Source organism: Dermacentor silvarum, chromosome 6 (assembly GCF_013339745.2).
Source record: "Dermacentor silvarum isolate Dsil-2018 chromosome 6, BIME_Dsil_1.4, whole genome shotgun sequence".
In the NCBI taxonomy this organism is placed as follows: Eukaryota; Metazoa; Arthropoda; class Arachnida; order Ixodida; family Ixodidae; genus Dermacentor; species Dermacentor silvarum.
Genome location: NC_051159.1, coordinates 39,808,077 through 39,827,804, shown reverse-complemented (window position 1 = coordinate 39,827,804; position 19,728 = coordinate 39,808,077). Strand labels below are relative to the sequence as shown.

At 41.6% G+C, this 19,728-nt stretch overlaps 1 protein-coding gene across 5 annotated transcripts in view; it reads right to left on the bottom strand.

The window, feature by feature from the left end:
* Positions 1-18,571, bottom strand: part of LOC119455448 (WD repeat-containing protein 7) — a 136,616-nt gene extending 118,045 nt beyond the window's left edge. For all 5 annotated transcript variants that reach the window (XM_049668780.1, XM_049668781.1, XM_049668783.1 and 2 more), the window contains exons 1-6: positions 18,502-18,571; positions 15,016-15,212; positions 10,813-10,919; positions 6,620-6,698; positions 2,790-2,958; positions 838-908 (exon numbers count right to left, since the gene is read on the bottom strand). In XM_049668780.1, the coding sequence (XP_049524737.1) occupies positions 838-908; positions 2,790-2,958; positions 6,620-6,698; positions 10,813-10,919; positions 15,016-15,177 (588 nt within the window). In that variant the 5' untranslated portion in view covers positions 15,178-15,212; positions 18,502-18,571. The remainder of the gene's footprint in view (positions 1-837; positions 909-2,789; positions 2,959-6,619; positions 6,699-10,812; positions 10,920-15,015; positions 15,213-18,501) is intronic.
* Between the last annotated feature and the right edge of the window lie 1,157 nt (positions 18,572-19,728).

The following is a 19,728-nucleotide window of genomic DNA, read 5'->3' as shown; positions in this document are numbered from 1 at the left end:
TCTCCTTACGTATGTTCTTTTTATTAGTCATTCTTTGTGCCATTCTTCATCTTATTTTCTTCCTTTTAATAACAGGCGAGTGTTGCTGTTGCAAATGGCTTAGTCATTCTAGGCCCCGAGGTAACCCCTCAGTAACCTGAACCCATAATTTGCAAACCTGACATGACAGTCAGTTGATGAGGGACAATAGCATCAATGTGACCAGAGCCGGCTGTGTGTTCTGAGAAGGGAGGGGGGTGATCACCCATTGTGCACCACTGATCCGTCTGTGTAGCTTCCACTCAGTTGGCATCGTGCAGAGGGTGAAAAAAAGTTATGCATGCCCACAAGGAGAGAACAGACAACATAAATGCCTTTCATGTTGTCCGTTTTCCTTTTCTTGTGTTCGTGTCTGCATGCATAAATTTGTTTTGATATGAATCCCTACCAACTTGCTTAAATTTCAGTCATTCTGAGGAGCCTGTCCTCTGGTGGGACCTGATGCACTGCATGGAGTAGGCGACAGTACTTGGAGAGGAGGAAAGAGCGCCAGTGGGGAGGGTAGCGAAGGAGAGTGAGAAACCATATTGGCGGCGTAGTTGGTCATCAAAAGCCCAGCAACTTTGCTATCACAGCACCCTTTAAAAAAATCCTTGCGGCTGTACGTTCATTGGAGAGTGGTACACAGCCACTAGCTACTATGTAACATATTTTTGAGCTCAGACCGGTTTGGGGGCCCTTTAAAAGAAAGATTACTTCAAAAATTATGAAGAACTCCCTGTCTTTTAGTACAATTTCTCCCGACTTCCCTTGCAGCCACTATTCCCCCCAAAAATTTAAGCATGTCACGTGACAAACCTTGTAATCCTCGGGTGACAGAGTCCAGACCTTGGCCATGCCACAAGCGGAGATGGCTACGACGACGTCATCTGCACAAAACATTTGAAGAAAAACAAATTCAGGGAGACCTGCGCTACTTTCAATAGCTGCATTCCACAGACAACAAAAAGCCACGACTGTTGCTTAACTTTTTCCGTACCGCCCCATTGGGCATCGTTAGTCCTCTGTCGATGGTTTTAAACGCCCCTTTGGAGACCTTCCGCGCCGCTCACGGGCACACTGCGCCATCGGACGTGAAGGAGGAGAAACTATATTTTTGTTTTCTAAGCAGTTCATTCTTTTCCCGCCAAGCAGTGATTTTTGAACGCACTCCGAAGTTTCACTATCGTCAAAGCAGAGCACGGAAATGTCTGGCTCCAGAAGCAGCGTGCGCGCTTGGGGAGATCGCAGATATTGTCGTTCCGCTGCCTCTGCGGCTGATCCTATCGATGCATCGAGCTGCAGCGAGTCGAAGGACGCTGACTTTTCATTGGACTTTCAGTCTGAAAACGACGACGACGCAAACCAGACAGGAACGTCAGCGGCCGCAGCCCAGCACGCTCAACTGTAGTGCTCGCAGTTTAATCTTTGTAGAGGAATACCTGTCCAATGAAAAATTTAGATTTTTTTCGGAGATAGTGCCTATTAGACGGAAATACATTTTGTATATCTCATAATTTTTGCAACATTTTTTGCTTAGTAGAAAGAAGCGTGTCTTTACAAACTTTGTTCAATTTTATTGCACAATCTTGATTTTAACAATCTATATCTTTTCTATCACATACATCTCGTTAATAAAACTTTTATGCATGAAAAGTGCATTCACTCTGCTTTTGTTTATGTATTACATAAAATAAATCTGCCGTAACCTACAAAAAACATCTATTTTCCCCATGGTAGGGAAAGAATTATTGAAACAGTATTTTTTTCTTAAACCATACCAACACACTGGAATGAGTTTAATGCATTTCAAAAAAAAACAAAAAACATATTGATAAAATTTTTTCGAAAGAACCTAGTGCGAACAGGGGTATAAAATGTGCGATGTTTACTCTGCCCATTCCTCCTCAACACAAAGATTCCTCTCAGTTGGGGCAGCTCCAATAGCAATGCCATGCTTCCTTACTTTTACAGTGAAACTAAAGTTTCACAGCCGTTTTCGTGAGGCAGTGAATGCCGGCATGCGGTCGTATGCTCGGTATAAGCTAGCAATGCAACGTGCGTCAGAGTTTCTAATTTTCTATTTGAAACGTAATTATAAATAATTATAAAATAAAGGTTATTGAACAGACAGCTTTTCTGAGTATTTCTTTTTTTTTGGCAAGTAATATGTAATTTTTGTTTTTCATGATTTGCATTTTACTATCTCCATCTTGGAGGTCAGCTAGGAGTTTGTACGGCTGCGGTTATGAAGCAGCATTTCTCATGGTGTCACCATTCTGGAGTGATGTTATCTCTCTGGTTCTACTTATCCTATCGCAATATTATTTTTTTCAGAAAGGTAGAGAGAGAGAGTGCAGCAGGCCTAAATATGAGCAATTATTATTACATAAATTTTATAGGGTCTTAATAGGAGCTCCTTCTTTAAAAAGTTTCCCATGCTCTCACTTGATATATAATTGGCTTAGAACACTATTCTTGTTTTTTTGCACTCTTTGTTGGTTCCAGATAATTTTTGTATGTCAGTCTTTGTTACATTGTATACAGTTTAGTAAATGGCTCATCTCTAAGCAAGTTGTGCAAAAAACAGATTTCTCTTATTTTCTAAAAAGTTATTTACTTTGCAAGAAAACTGAATGCATATCTTAAATTAGGAGATTGAAATACATAAACTCAGCAAGTTTAATCAAAATCTGCCAAGAAATTCAAACAACTTTGAAGCGCAGGGTCCCCCCTAAAGTAAACAAATTAAATCCCACTGAATGACTCACCGTTTCGTTTAGGCGTTCTAATAACATGCATGGCACTGATCCAATCCGAGGAAACACGTGACACCAGCTCAAAGGCCACAGTCAATGTCATTGTGTCGAGGACGACGACGTCCGCGTAGTAGCCGTTGCAGAACAGGTGGGAGCTTTCACTCCCAGAAAGCGAGTGGGACTGGAAGAAGCGCAAGAGAGCACGATCCAGAATAAGCAACCAGACCGCTCAAAATAACTTTTTTCTTGGGCTAGTTGGTTGATACAAGCCATTGCAGCACAAAAACAGACACGAAGAACACTAGTCTGGACACCTTGGGCGCTATTGATACCAGGGGCATGTGGCACCCGTGGTGTCCATAGCGCTCGTAGTATTCGGTCTCGTGTTCTTTGTGTTCATTTTATTTGAGCTGCAATGGCTTCATCAACTACACCAGTCTTTTTCTTTGGCAAACTATGACACTAAGGTGCTAGAAATTTAGACAAGTTTAAGTTCAAAAGATGGCCTTGAAGGAGTACAAGCAAGCAAGCAAGCAAACAAACAAATAAACCAACAAGCAAGCAAGCAAGTAAACAAAAAAGCCACAGCAAGGTGGCAACAGGTTTTATGAAAGTTTACATAATCAACTACAACTATTTCTTCAACTCTTGCACTATACATTAACAAAAAATACAGGCATACTCAACTCCAGTTGACATCTACCATAGACAACGTAGCTGTTTGTTGTTGTGATACCCATTGTCCCAAGTTGACATCAGAGAGGTTCATTGGAGACCAACACATACTCACTCGACCATACCCAGTGACTCAAGTGGCACATACTTTTAGAGTGCACTATCTTCGGGATCGGCCTTCAAAAACAGCGAGATACATGACAAAAAATGACAAAAACTGGGTTGAATCAGATAAGAATGCTTCGTATTAATAACTCCTCATAACAGTGAGAAACATCAGTCCACTTGTGGTGGCGTCTTGTATTTTTGTTGTTTATGGTTGGTGTCCTCTTTTGCCTTTGATTAATCCCAACCGAACAAGCTTTTGCCAAACTTTAAACTTTGTTGGCATTACTTTGTGTCTTTATATTTCTCTATAATTGATCTTATCTTGTATTATTTATTATTTTATGTATTCTTTCTTCATTATTGTATATTTTTCTTTTACTTCTACCATGCTGCTTAATAATGTTATTTCTTTTGTGTACTACTTGACAGGAGGGCCCCTAACTTCCTTGTGCTCTGGGACCTCCTCCTGTGTATTTCTGTACAGTAAGTAGAACCTTGTTCATATGTTTCTGAAAAAAAAAAAAAAAAAAACATACCATACTAACGGGGAAAACATCAATCTGAAGTCACAAAAAAATTGGGCAGGCTCAACTGTAGCTGACATTTAAGTATTTCGCGAATCGTTGCAGCACGAGACGCCAACGCGCTTCGAGCTGGCGGAGCATGAGTGATCAGAGATGCGCTTTGTTGTATTCCTATTGCGTAGTGTTTTAAGACGGCGACGGGAATGCAACACAAAATCATGCGCGTGGGTGACGCCGGAATACAATGCTGCCAGAGCGAAACATCATGCTCTCTTCGCGCCGCCTGCAGCAGGAAACAGCGATGCATTTGGGTTATTGCCCATTAAAAGCGTGCAGCACGCTTCCGATGGCAGTATGCCACACACGCTGTGAAAAAGATAGGTGAAGATGCTTATCGCAATAGGGATTGCGCGGAATAGCTGTGAATGCAATGTGCTATGATTCGCGAGAGGATTTGCTGGTATGGGCATTTTCATGTGACAAGAGCAGGCGAGTATTGCGGGGAAGCTGCAGTGGTGAGTGCCTAATGCTCTTGACCACGCATGGCTCGGACCTTTTCTGGTTCAAGTGGGATCTAGTGGCAAGAAAACGTATCATACGTTTGCAGGTTGGCGACGTACTGAATGTTGGTGCTAAAACCTTGCATTTTTCGGTGACATATTAACCGGTAAAAGAGAAGTGTAACTGTTTTGGGTCATTTTTTGTGTTCTCAATCGCAAATGCTGGCGCTCAGAAATTGTACAAAAAAGGGATCGTATCAACGAGGTTCCACTGTATTACACATTAATACCTCAATAAAGCATGATTCCGATGCCCAGTAGTCTTGAAGATAGTTAAGGATGCATCTGGTTCTCCTACAGCACTCGTAATATTTGTCAGCACAATAAGCAGCCAGCAACATCACCAAGGAATGCTGAGTGACACAGTAATAACATAACCACATAAAGCAAACAGACAATGAAGTCAAGGACAGCAATGCGGAAATTAAGGTGGTTCAAATTGGAATGTAGAAAATAATGATTGGAATGTAGAAAATATTGTAGAAAAGGGAAATGAAAGTGGACGAAAAGATAACTTGTCACTGGCGGGAGCTGAACTCGCAACCTCCTTATTACGCGTGTGTTGCACTACCAATTGTGCTACGGAGACAGCCATCAATTCATCCCCTAACTTGGGTATTTATGTTTACTAGATCTAGCCCTATGTTGTTAGCCAGCGCCACTCAGAACCATGGTGGGCGGAACATCCTTTTTTAGCCCGATGGCGTCACATAACATGTGATCTTGGGAGAGCAGGCACGTGGCTAATAAACCCTCGCATGCTACCTAATGACATCAAGGCTGCCAGATTTGACACCCTCACAATGAATAAATCGAGGCCTTCGGTTCCTCCTTCTTCTCACAGTAATGACATGTCACCTGTGCCATAAGACTGAGAAAACAAGGCATCAACAGCACAAAAAGCAATATGCGAGATCAAGCAACACAACAAAACAATCAAGACTACCCCTGTTTGTTCTCCAATCCCCCACTGTCTCTCGTAACGTTATGCCTACTATTTTTGTTCCATTGTTCGTTGCAAGATTCTTAGCTTCTCAAGCTTCTTCATAAACCTCCATGTTTCTGGCCCAATAAATGAGTGTGCGCCATAGTGGTGCTATATAGTCTTACTCATGTTAGTTGTGCTTGCATACACATCTGATGATTTTCAGCAGGCCAAACCTTGTTTTGGAATTTGCATGCAACAAGTTTATGCCTGGTCAGGCAGGAAAGTTAAAGCTTCTGTAAGCACAGCCTCCCGAATTTTTTAATAATATTGGACAAGCATCAATTGCTCGACACGTAAATGCCTCATAGCGGTGAGAAGCGGTGAGATCGGCGACAGCACGCGCATGTATCCAATGCACACTCCAGTGGAAATGGTATTTGCTATGCTGTTCACCCCAGGAGGACAGACACCCTGCTAGGGTTTTCTACGCAGTGCTGTTTACAAGTGTCATAAAGCAGGACACATGCACGACTATGATGTGTCATGCACAATATGCTTTCTATTTTTCTTCCATATTACTGGACCCGCGCATGCACCATTGAATTTAAAAGGAAAAAAAAAATTAAAGGAATGTATAGGCACATTCAAGGTATTGCCTGTGAATGATGGAGCTTCAAGGATAACAAAGGGACAGCGCATGCATAGCTGAAGTGAACAGTATTGCCGATGATGCTTGCACTAGAAAAGTGCTTTGTGCGCTTACACATGCTCGCTCTCACTGCTCGATCTCGCTGCTTCACAAGGTGCTGAAATGCCAGGTGCTTGATGTTCCTGTGATACTATTATTAAACATCTGGGAGGCTGTACAGCTGACAAAAGAGGCTTTCGTTACTTCAACACGCGTCACTCGAGCAACGACCTAGCAGAACCGCTTTGAAATACAAGGACGCCTTGTGGTCTTTGTTACAGTCACCCAAGCTCACATTACCGTAAACTCCACAAGGCGTCACTTATAGCACACCTAAATGAAAAGAATGTATATCCTACCTGCATATGTGTATGAACATAGGGAAGCTTGGTGTTCTCCAGGCACCTGCCGTCCGTCAAGTCCCACAAAGACATTTCACTGCACACAGAGATGTTGCACCTCAACAAAGTTGACACAAAGGCCTGTCTAACGAGATAAACTTGAAGCAGCCGACTAACATGAGAACATCAGATAGTTTGTTATTTTTTAAATGGGACAGCGCCAAGGACACATACGTAGAAAAGGCGCAATGAAAAAGATAAGACACAGCACCGTGTCTTGTCTTTTCTGCATATCTACATCAGCGTCCTTAGTGCTCTTTTGTCTTAAAATTGAAGCAGTTAGAAATTGAGCTAACATTTATTGATTTATTAGAAACTGAGCTAACAAAAGGCATGACGACAAAAGGACTCAACAAAAGTGATAACTTGACAAGTTGATGGTTTGTTTAGTGCAGAGCAGTGTAGTATAGTGCAAGAGTGAGAAAAGCCTGCAACAACAGAGCATAGAATACAAATTGCTAACACTTTGCAACACACTACAAAACAGCCAAAATAGAGAATAATGCTACAGTGTTACACATAGTATGCTTGCATTCTTTCTTTTTCGATATTCCATGCCACATTCTGTGAATCACAAGGTAAACCATCGCTGTTAGGCAGCACAGGTGCTATTCAAACAAGTTTTGCAGGCATACAAGATGCAGAGGCAGTTGCCATCCACCTGACTATAAAGGAATGCTACAACAGGACAAATTTCAGAGACGTTGGAAATGTAAAGTTCACAGTTGAAGACAAACTTGTCTGGGTCCAGTAATTCAACCTTGGTTCGCCCAATTAAATAAGAACCTAAGGTGCTGGAAGCCCTAGACAATGCTAGTAGATGGTTTAGCACTGCTGTTATCCGCCTGGTCAGCTAAGATATCCAGGGTGACTTTTTTTTTTGTGCCAAACATACTAAAAATCTTCTGTGCCAGACAGCACAACTCTGTCATATCAGCAGGATTACTTGAAGGATTACAGCAGGATTACATTTAGCAGACATTCTGTGCAGTATATTCTAGCATTAGTTTCGAGAAATGCATCATGTAATTCTAAGGTTCTAGAGAACACTTGACAAGCACTGCATTTTTACTGTATCTGTCGACAGGAGATGTAATAACAAGTGCATATAGCTTCTGCATGCACATATTTGCATGAACCTAATCAGCACAAGGAGTTGGATGCAAACATGATGTCATGTGGCATTGGTGGTGCATTGCTCTCCAAAACAGTATGTAGCAACTTTCAGTACTTCAGAAGAAAGGAAATATTTCAAAGGTACATTTTTATAATGGGATCGGTTTAAAGAAATGCTGCAGCAATCAATACCTATCTGTCATGAACATCATCTAAGTAGTCGAAATTCAGCTCTGTGTTCAAGAAAGTATAGCAGCATGGAAAAATACATATATTTTTGTTCTTGAGCCAGGTGGTCTTACCACAGCAACGCAGCAGTTCAGTTGAAATGATAAATAATGCAGCTTATTCTAGGATGGATCGTAAAAAAGAAGAGTTGTCTGGCAGTAGAATTGGAAGCTATCAGTGCTGAATGACAGCGTCAGAATGCAAAAGCACAGTTTAAATGTCGAATGTCAGAGACTCCCAAACAACATCAGGCTCAATTAAACAGTACAGGCGAAGCTCATGAAGCTCAATGCTTATTGCATAGTTAAGATGTCTTATTTAGCAATACAACCCCATTTGCGTTTGAATATGCAATTTCCATGTACAGTTGACATCCATTATTTCAACTCTGCTTCATTCGATTTTTCAGTTGACTTGAACTCCACCGAAGGGCCCGGCCTACACCCATGCATTTCTATAGGCCCAAGCTTCTTCTTTCGACCCTAATTAAGTTGGCCTTTGCAGGATAATTTGAACTTGACCGGTCAGCACACTCACACCCAATCACTAAAGCGACCCCAATTGCGACCGTTTTAATGGCAGTGTCTGTCTTGAAGGAGCAAAGGGGAGAGCGAATGCGTTGAACACCATGTCATCTCCCGTTGAAAACGCATATTTTCAGCCTGTCCTAGGTAGATTTTCAAGCAATAAGAGTAGCCTATTCTAACGGTTGCCCTTTTCTTTTCCAAGAAAATGTTGCTGAAAATTGCCTGCGCCGTGCCAATCAGATACAGGACCAAAAGTGCATTCGCACTGTTTGTATGCATTACTGCATAAGATGACTGTATTGCGGCAAAGCTAACTTTATGAAACCAGCTGCAACTGTGTAATACATATTTGACCCTTGCCCATTTTTCTTGCTAAAAATCTGGTGTGTGCTACATTTCTACTTTGTTTAGGAGCTTTAATGTCATTTCTACATCGTTTTTTTACACGGGGCACATAGAAAGTGGGTGCACATTTTATTCAGGTGCGTGTAAGAATCAGGAAAATACAGCCAAAGAAACCAGCAGTGTGTACTGCTGTTTTTTCTACATTTTGTTTAATTTGACCTACTGAATAATTAGATCAATTTCATTGGTTCCGTCAGGGTTGAATTAACGGAAGTCGACTGTACAATTAGATTTGTGTTTCAGTGTGCAACTAAATTTTGTGCCCTCACAACTCCTACCATTACATCTTATTCGCACCTTTATGCGCTTATTCAGAAGAAGATCCAAGGTGTTATCAAGAGCTTTCATCAAATATTTTTTTCAATGTACGAGAAGTGCTGGCATGTCTAAGCAGGGTGGGCCCAGGCATTCAGGGCATCCTTGTGCCCATCACCTCTCGCAAACAATGCATCTTTCATGATCGAGCATCTTCTAAGCGAGCTCCAGCATCACTGCTCCAGCATTTCGGCAGTCTGAGTATTCCACACTGCTTCAGCCTGGCAACACAGTGTATCCCCACAACAGCCGCCGCCTCTTCTTAAGACATGACCACATTTTGGCACTGTCATGTGATCCTGATGTGATCGCCTGCTTTTTCGTCTCCTCTCTCCCTCAAGCAGCTGTTTCTGATGATAACCCACGGCGCCAAGCACCACTGAATGACTTGTATATTGCAAATGCAATAAAGCAGCACTACAGAAAAACACTAAGTCAGTTTAGACTGATGCAGTATTCTTTTATAATTCTATTTTTGGTAATTTCATAATATTAACTTGAGTATTATAAAAAACATGACTTTACAGATTTTTTTTTCGTTAGATATTTCTTTTTTCACACCCACTCCCAGTGTTTTTTTTTTATTTCAAACCCCAGTGACAATACCGTAAGTGGACATTATGGGTTTCAAAGTATCGCAGTTTTTGTATCTGTGCTGTTGTGGCTTGATAAAAGTTTTTATTAATTGACAAGTTCACTCTCTGGCTTTTTTTAGAATACAATGCAGTCTATCTCTATTGTTAAAAAATTAACTAGGCCTCAGCAGACACCGTCAAAATGCATGATGTCACGACAAAATGGTGCAGGAACTTCAAGGCAGCGGTGCAACCCATCTTTCGTTTTTGTGTCTTTCCTCACTTGCCAAGCCAACCCATGATAAGAGTAACCTTTTTGGTATTGTAGAAAGGTAATCTACTAGGACTATATTTTTTTTGCCTACACTGGCTACATGAGTGTAGCTAGAGCTGGACTTCCATCATTTTTTTAATCAGCGTAGGAAAAGTGTAGCTCGGCCCACCTACCCGAAGCCATCTTTTATAGCAGAAATGTTGCATGAAAACTACACTTTCAGCGTCGCAGTTTTGACAAGCGTAGGTAGCAGAAAACAGACAAACAGGCGGGCGTTACAAACCCGTGGCACCATTTTGTCTGGGAATGTTATCACTATACATACATTGAGATGACGGTGAGTTGGCGCTGAGTTATATGTGCAGCGAAGTTGTATTCGTGCACTATGCGTTTGTTACGTATTGAGTTGCATAGTTTGTCTAGTTTTGGTGCTGAAAGCAAACTAGTAAATCGGCTTTTATTGTTTGAAATGTTTAGACAAAGTAGCTTGGTAAGTGCGGAGTTGGGCATTTTTTGTCAGCTCTAACAGGCTACAATCCAGTCAGCCAAGTGCAGCACAAAACATTATAGCCTCTCCCCTACACTACATTTGTCTGCATGAGCCCGCATGAATTGCAGGTAAATAGCCCTAGTAATAAATTTCAAATAATTTATCTCTTTAGTGTCCCTTCAAAGGTATGCTTGCTGCGCAAACTTGTCTTGTCCACATACCCAGCCTCGGACGAACTGACCAGCAAGGAGCCATCCCCAGATGGAGAGGCACTGGCCAGGCACAGCACTGGACCAGTGTGGCCAAACAACATGCTGCGTGGCACAATCTGCAAGGATTGAAACAGTACAATGCTAGGGCACATCCCAACTGAAGGTGTACCAGGTTACTGTGATGGCAGCACAAAGAAATGGTGAGACAAAGAGGCACACGGGAAAACGCACTTAACTAGCCACTAACAAAGGTGCCTAACAAACAACTTTGTTCACTAACAACTAACAAAATTATACACAGCCATGTGCCTTTTTTTTTCTGTTTATCACCATTTCGTCTGCACAGCCACCACAATGAACACAAACCAATTCGTTCGTGTTTACACCTTTTTTTTGTACTACTTCATTTACAAATGCATAGAATACAATAAAAAGTTGCAACGCCATATAAACAGCACAGCAGGCGTGTTGGATTCCTTTCAACGGGGTAAAACAGCCAGAGAGACGATGAACGAAGAGTATAGACCTACACAAAAATGAGCACTACGCTATGCAATTCTATGTGCTCAGCCTGTTTAACTACAATGAACATAAAACTTTTGAAAACTGCAGCTGAAGGTGTGGCATAAGGAAAACAATTTGAAGAGGTCTGTGTCTGATCATATAGAATTAGTGCGATATTAAGCACCCCACAATTTTATGCATCTTTTTGTTATTTCTAAAAGAAGAAAAAAAAAAAAACTAAGTTACGCTTATAAACAACAAGGGTGTGCTAACATTTGAAATTTTTAACTTGAATCAAATGCTTTTGTATGTATTAGAAACGTATGATTTAAAAATCTAATATTCAATTTCATCTAGAATTCGATTGTGTCTGAATACACAGGTTGCTCCAATTATTGGAGACTGAATGCCACGGCATTCAAAACGGCCTGTGCATATGGTTGACCATCTTCTTCAAGCACCCAGAGCAAGCCAAATAGGAATTGGGGTGAATTTTTACTCTTTTGCAGGCTGCTCAGCTGAACAGACTTCCAAGTATACAAAGAAATATATTTTTAACACCACCTATATATATTTTTTAACTCGCAGGAAAAGACAAAATACAGCAGAATTCACAGATTCCTTCGGCTCTGGACCGAATTTAGTACTGTGACAGAGGCATTCTACCACAGTGAAAACTACCATATTGTTTTTGCTTGCCTGCTTGTTCCTCAAGTATAAGTGTGTTCAACCCGCCATGGTTGCTTAGTGGCTTTGGCATTGTGCTGCTAAGACCTCGTGCTTAGCAGCACAACACCAAAGCCACTAAGCACGAGGTGGCAGGATCAAATCCCGGCCGAGGCGGCCGCATTTCGATGGGGGCGAAATGCGAAGACGCACCATGTACCGTGTGTTGGGTGCACGTCAAAGAACCCCAGGTGGCCGAAATTAATCCGTAGTCCCCCACTACGGCGTGCCTCATAATCAGATCGTGGTTTTGGCACATAAAACCCCAGAATTTATTTTAATTAAACTTAAGTGCGCTCCCACACTATGAGAGAACGGCCAAAAAGCCAGCAGTTGGTTGTTAGTTGCCGGGTACGGTTGACTGAAAGTAATGTGTTAATGTAAATTGTAAAGTAACAATATGACAAACTATTTAAAATAAAATTGAAATAATAATTAAATAATAACAATAAATGATGTGATACAAGACAGTGTTGTTTAGATAAATTATGTGATACAATATAGTGTTGTTTAGATAAATAAGTTGTGAGTTTATCTTCTTTGTGATGTGTGCAACTTCCTATCTGTATGGTAATAGTAATGCACGCTGTGGAATTGGAAGGGATTTGCTTGCACTTGCTGCCTGCATCGCCTACTAAAATATGAATGACCAAGCGGACATCAATATCTCACTGCGTGCAAGGCCCATACACAGGAGCTGAACTGTCCTTTACAGTATTTTACAGAGCCTTAAAGGGTCTAAAGTGAAACGCTGAATTAATTTATACTGATAAAGTATTCTTTCAGAACTCTAATATTAATCACTAAATTTTGTAATTAGGGTTGATTACTACACCAAGAAATGAAGGCCGAACTTGCATTTTGAAAAATTTCTCGCCAAAACCATAGTATCCCTCCTGCCTCTAGGTCAGTGCGACATGATGGATTTCAAGGAGAGTTCTCATATTTAAGCCATTGTGGAACAGTAAACGAAGTTGTTAAAACTTGCCGAGTTCCATCTTTGCCTCTTTTACTATATACAATGTAGTTCATCTTGTAGTCCAAAAAGTTAACGAGGCCAAAGCGGGTGCCGTCAGAATCCTCGAGGTCACGGAAAGCTGGTGTGGAAACTTCAAGCCAGCGTTGCCACCCGTCTTTTGTCTTTGCATCTTTTCTGGCGAACCATACCTTTTTGCAAGGTAATATAGTGGCCTTTTTAGTGGTGTGTAGAAGTGCAATTTAATACAGCTCAGCGTACTTTTTCTCCTTGATGTCCCCTTAAGGCCAAATACAATAACATTTAGAGCTGTTTTCAAACACCTGGGCTTGGAGGTCGGTTGGTTTCAACCAAGCTGCACCCAAAACATGGCACATGGGCTGCGTAATTTTTATTCCTTGCCTGTAAATTTTGCCCCTTTATAGTTAATGTGCTAAATGTCGATAAAAGAATGAATCAACTAGCCCAGCAACAAGTAGTGGTAGTATAGTAATTTCTTTACTTCCAGTAAAATATACTGTATCGTTCTCCCGTGGACCTCATCTTGTTTACATCACTAAAGTGACGTGTTTTGAAGACAAGCTCGTCTTTGCTGACTTCACACAGGTCTGGAATATCTGGAATCTGGCTATCTGGTAAGCACTTCCAGATACTTCTTTTTAAATTTTTCGGTTAGGTGACTTATGTGTCGTATGAACATGCAAATGGTATCAATTGATACCTCTCCATGCCAAGAACGCATAGCAATAATCAGCAACTAAGGATCTCTTTAAAAAGGAGTATAATTAGCTACAAACACTCAGGGCTACTAGAGCGTATAATATTTTACTACATGTACCATCTGCCAAGTATGCGATAACCTAAACGCATGTGCAGGGTATTCAACATGTTCCTGCACGCCCCACACTTTCACCGCGCTCGTAGAGTTTGTGTGATTTTGAAGAGAAGGTCCTTTTTTCTGACTATCACAGGCTTGGCATATCTGGCATTTGGCTATCTTGTAACCACTTCCAGAAAAAAACAAGGGTAAACTAAGTATCAACACTTAAGAAGACAAGGTCGACGTAATTGCGTGTGAACTACCACACAGATAATATAAGAAACGGGTGAATAATGAACATGAAGAAGAGATAGGGATAGAATAGAGAGATATAATCAACATTTAATCACCAAATCACTTGAACCATCATGTTGAGCTTGTAGTTTTAACCATCAACACTTAGTTGACCCTTCCTTCTTTTTGTTTTCAACATGGGGAAATATTCAACTTCCAATCAGACAGCCACTTTTTCTTGAATTCTGCTATTTCTATAAGGCAATATTTCTATTCAGGCGCCTCTATACTTGAGATTGTTTCTTTACTAACATGGATAGTGATAATCAGTACTATTTGCCAACTTTGTCATGTCAGTGTTTAATGTAGCCCTAAGGAATTTATCTTAGTTCATGTAAAGTTGAGGATAGTGCTACAAATGTGGACAAGAGAAAACCACAAATACAAGTGCTTCTGCGTCTGTCATTCTACCCTTAACTCATGAATTCATACTGACATGCATACATTATCATTTTCTAATGATTGTTTTTCACAGGCCAACCACAGTTACAAAGTTATCGCTCAGCACAAGATGCGCCTTCATGTATAAGAACTTTCTTGAATGTTGCAGTCCATTCCTTAGTGAAAGAATGTTGTCTAATCAGATTGCATGCAAGATGCGAATAGTGCATGGTGTACATTCTGGAACGTATGCGAGCATTATGGATTACGCTGGAATGTTTAATGAATCATGTTTAAATAGCCGACATGGTTGACCGATACATCAGATTTTGATGACCAACAATTGTATTCACCGCACAGGTTCGCCTAAAAAAGAGTTACATTCGTGACTAACAGTTTTGGCACTGCCTTGTTCTTCACCGTCATCACAATGTGACAATACCAAGTCAACCAAATGTCATTAGTGTAGCATAATTCACTGCATTAACAGTGATGACAGAAGGACACCTACTTTCGCCCCATCGACGATGTCCCAGACGCATATTTGGCCGTCTTTGCAGCCCGTGACGATCATCTTCTGGTCCTTTGTGATGAAGACAGACGACATGCAGTGTGTGGGGGCAATCTTGCCCCACAGTGTCATGGGAACCACCAGTTGGCTCGAGATGGTCATGGTGATGTCGTGCTGGTCACCAGGCCGATAAGATACTGCGAAGCCAGAAACACCCCTGATCACTTTATGATGGCTCCCGAACGATCGCTGTTCTTTATTAGTATTATTTTTATTTGAATACACCTTGCTGCACTAAAGCACGGTACAATGGAATAAACACAAAGTAAAGATTTATTTTCAAGAATATCGCAGGAAACATTGCAAACAATTTACTTATACAGCACAATTAGAAGCACAAGAAGCAAACAAAGTCAACAGCAGTTAGTACACAATGGCAGTGTACAGGAGGAGCACAAATCAGATTGCTTTGGAAAATACAGCAATATCAGATTTCACGTCAGCAGGTAAGACATTCCATTATGAAACTGTTTGTGGAAAGGAAGAAAACGTTGTGTAATTTGAATGGCATTGAACCTCTCCTATCTTACAACTGTGGTTCCACCTGCAGGAGAAGTAATAGGAAGTTTTGAGGTATTTGACTATCTATTCCAGTTGTGTTAGTATAAAGCGAGTGTAAAAATTTAAGCCTGCACTTTTTCCTTCTTGCATGGAGTGGCTGAATTCCAATACTGTTTTTTATTCCTGTTACGTTTATTTTCCATGGGTATTGCTGCATTACAAATCTAGCGGCACAGTTTTGTATTCCTCAAGGCTACCATGTGGCACTGTTGGCAAGGCTCTGCTGTTGGTAAGGCACAGCTCATCTTGCAACTCCGGCTTAGGAGCTGGCAGCTGATCACACATACTACATGACACCTCTGGTTCAAAATTAAGTCCCACATTTGCTGCGATGGCTGTGATTGGCGCTGGCTAACAGTGCCGGGGGCTAGATTAACATTTCCACACATACACCTAAGAAAGTGGACAGAGGGACAGATTGCAAGCCTGTGGTGTCTTCGCGCTGTGTGTCCATTTTCTAGTGCCGTAAATATGGCAGAAGACGGTGGGACAGTTGCCATCCAAGGTCAATCAATGTACAGCGTTGCGTGTGCTATGCGGAGGTTGTAGGTATGGCTTCTATCAGTAGCAAGTTGTCTTTCCTTCAACCTTCATTTTCCTTATTATTTATATACTGAAAATCAAAAAGAGCAGTTGATTTCCACTATGCTTTCTGTGGCTTCATCTGTCTTTTGGCTTTACATGATTGTCGTCCACAAAAAAACGGAGAACCTTGGCTAACCCAGTTATTCCCACTTTCTGCTCAGCCAATCACATGATGTAATCACCTGTCGCATCTATACTTTTGCTAGTTTTAATTTTAGTAAACATGGATTCTGGAGTTTTGTGTGCCAAAATCACAATCTGATTATGAGGCACACTGTAGTGGGGGTCTCCGGATTAATATGGCTACCTGGGGTTCTTAATGTGCACCTAATGCAGGGTACACGGGCGCCCCCACATTTCGCCCCCATCAAAATGTGGCCACGATTTGATCCCACGTCCTCGTGCTTAGCAGTGTAACACCAATGCCACTAAGCAACCACGGCGGGTAGCCCTGCAATGAACAGTGTCAACTGGGTTTTCACTGTTTCAACCTCCATGTTGTTCATTCAGCCAACTGCCAAAATTCATATGGAAATGTAATATGCTAGTGCATATTTATTTCAAGCAAGTCACAGTAATGTCTAAAAGACCTGCAATATGCAATTTGGCAACAACCAACAAACTTACCCTCATTAAAGTGACACTAGGTGAATGGAAATCATGTACACATCATGAGTGTTTTATAGGAGAAATCTTGTGCCATATAATGGTAGGACACATACATTTAACAATTCTTTAGTGAACACTGAAGAACAGCCTACACGTGGGAAGTGCCACAAATATTTTTTGATTAGCCACAATTTGATCACTTGTCCAGCAATTGAATTGCGATGCAAAACAAACACACTTTCATGATCATGATTCTTCTCAAAAGCTACAACTTCAATTAGGAGAGAAGAATGTGGCCTTTAACATCAACTGTGAGCTTGTGTTATTCGCATAACACTTCATTTAATGTCTCGTTTTAACATTGTGTCTGGCGCATCATAGCCTTCATCACCCTTTCACCATGAAAAAAATTAAACCTACACACCAAGTTCAAAAAATTTAGATTTGTAAGGGTATTTGAAGAAAGAGTTTTTGATTACTTTTGGACAAGCGCTGCAGCATGTAGGGCCTTTAGATCACTATTTGCTTGTTGGCCCTGATTCAACATGTCACCCTGGACTTGAAGTTTTGTTATTAAAGGCCCAGTGAAGAACTATTTCGTTTCATTATTTTCAGTTCTACCTCACTCCAGTATGTTGCAGTGGGACAAGACATTGATGGCGACTCCACAATTTTAACCACTTCAAAATTGGACTGCCAAAATGAGATATCACTTATGAGAAATTGTCTGCCGCTACAGTGACAAAGTGTTTTGCGTTGAGTTAAGTACTTTGGTGATGCACGCTGCTGGGACACCTGTTCTGTTTTTTTTTTTTTTTCTCGTTCCTTTTAAATATTAAAGCCTAAAATGGCAGGATCTGCAGAGCCGCCCGTCAGTTAATAGATACCTACATGAGTGCGATGGTCAGCGCTCGCCTAGAGCCAAGACAAACTATACGCTGTATTCTCGCAGGTAAGCCTCTACAGATATTTTCAATTAAATAAGCATGTGTGTGCAAGAAAAGTACTCATTATTCCAGAGAATAGAACTTGCACAATAATCACTAACATCACAATTAGTTTGAACTCAGATAGTGTTTCTGAAGGGTTCACTAGCGGGAAGCGACACAAACTTTCAAGAAGCGCTCGCTGAAGATTAGAAGAAGTATGGTAATTAAAAGAGGGGGCGGGGCACGTCAATGCAAAACTAACTCATACTACGTGCACTGCGTCAACGCAGTGGTGATTACGTATTGCCAATGGCGTCTACCTGGGCCGGCTAACTATCAACAGAGTGTCCTATACTATCAATCGCTCATAGTTACAAATCTACGCGCTCTGTTTTGGCAGAAAGGTGCGAAAACAGAAGGCGGCACCGTTGACATTTACCGCCAACTGAAAGTACAATCGCCGTATATGAGCCGCGCGACTGCAATCAACGTGTTACTGACAGTGCCCGTGTGGACTTTATCGATAAGGAAAGCTGCGAAACAAGTGAAACCGGTGACAAGAGGAGAGAGAACAAGATTAACAAAACTGACAACATGACAGCAAATGCAATCCGATGGGACATCGAACACGAACGTAAGGCTCTGACCGCAGGGGAAATATCGCATCAGGCTAACGGCTGTCACAAGCCTGAATTTCGTTATTATATCGCGCTATGGGTTCAAGTACAGGATGAAACCTCACCAGATTTCTAGCAAGTAGCAGACATTCTCTGGAGGAAGCGCTGGTCCGCAAGCGGAGAGGATTACTCCAGTGTTGCCAGCGACCATCCGCTCGTTTTGTTTCACGAGCCGTATTCATCGTTTGTTATCGTATTTCAGTGGCGTCTTTTTACAAACCCACTTTCACCACTCTTAAAAATATATTGCTTGGCTATAGTATACAATAGTTTTATTAGGCGAGTAATTACATTAGTAGCAAAATTAGCAAATAAACTTTGTTGGGCGCTGCAACATTCTGCAATGGCTTGTTTGGAAAGGCGGCAATGTTTAAACCATGCTTAAACAAGCCTTGGGAATGAGAACATCGGAAGATCATTTCCAAGAATTTTCTTACGAAAAGTTTCAATCACGAAAAGGCGAAGGGCTTCAATTGTCAGCACGTGAAATTCGGCACCGCATTCTTTCATGGAATCAAGGTGGAGCGTCCAGACTATTCCTGACATTTAGGGTAATAAATATAACTGAACCACGGTGTACTTGTTGTGGTCATGCAGGCAGTCGCTCAGAGAATTCTTGAAGAATGACGCTACAACCAACAAAACTCACGGCTTTTCAGTGGGCCCGCACGTGTGGTAAAGCGCTCCAGTCTTCATCAACCCCAGTGAACCGTTCTTGGGGGTATTTTTCGGTGTTTTGCCTAAGCATTTAAATGAAAGGGACATCGCTGGGAAGGTAGGTGTACAGGGTAGGTCTACAGAGGGGAAGGTAGGTGGGTTCGGTTCCCACTGCCGATACGCGTCGTGGTCCAGGTTGGCCCGGGTGTAGGGAACGGGCAGGGTTTGTGGTACATCCGGTACGGGCGCGTTGATGTCAGTGATATTATTATTAATCGCTGGGAACATTTCCGATAGTTGGTGCATTCGTTAGCGGAACACTCTTAGTGCCCCCTTTAATTAATTTCAGCGTGCTAAAAGGGTGTTTTGTGCGAAACTTCAACATTTCAACCAAGTAAAAAGCCATAAGTGTCTGCTTCCCAGCGGTTTGCGCTAGACATTGTTCGAGCACGTCATATGGTCACAGTAGGCTATGTATATGTCAACCTGCTACTTCATGTTACACGTCATCCCGGTGACAAATTGGAAGGACATAGCCTTTTCTTTTCTTTCCTACCCGGCATTTCACTTTTAGATGCGAGAGCATGCTCGAGGCAGTGTCCGTTCTGCGGCGTCCGCACCCATACTGCGCATGC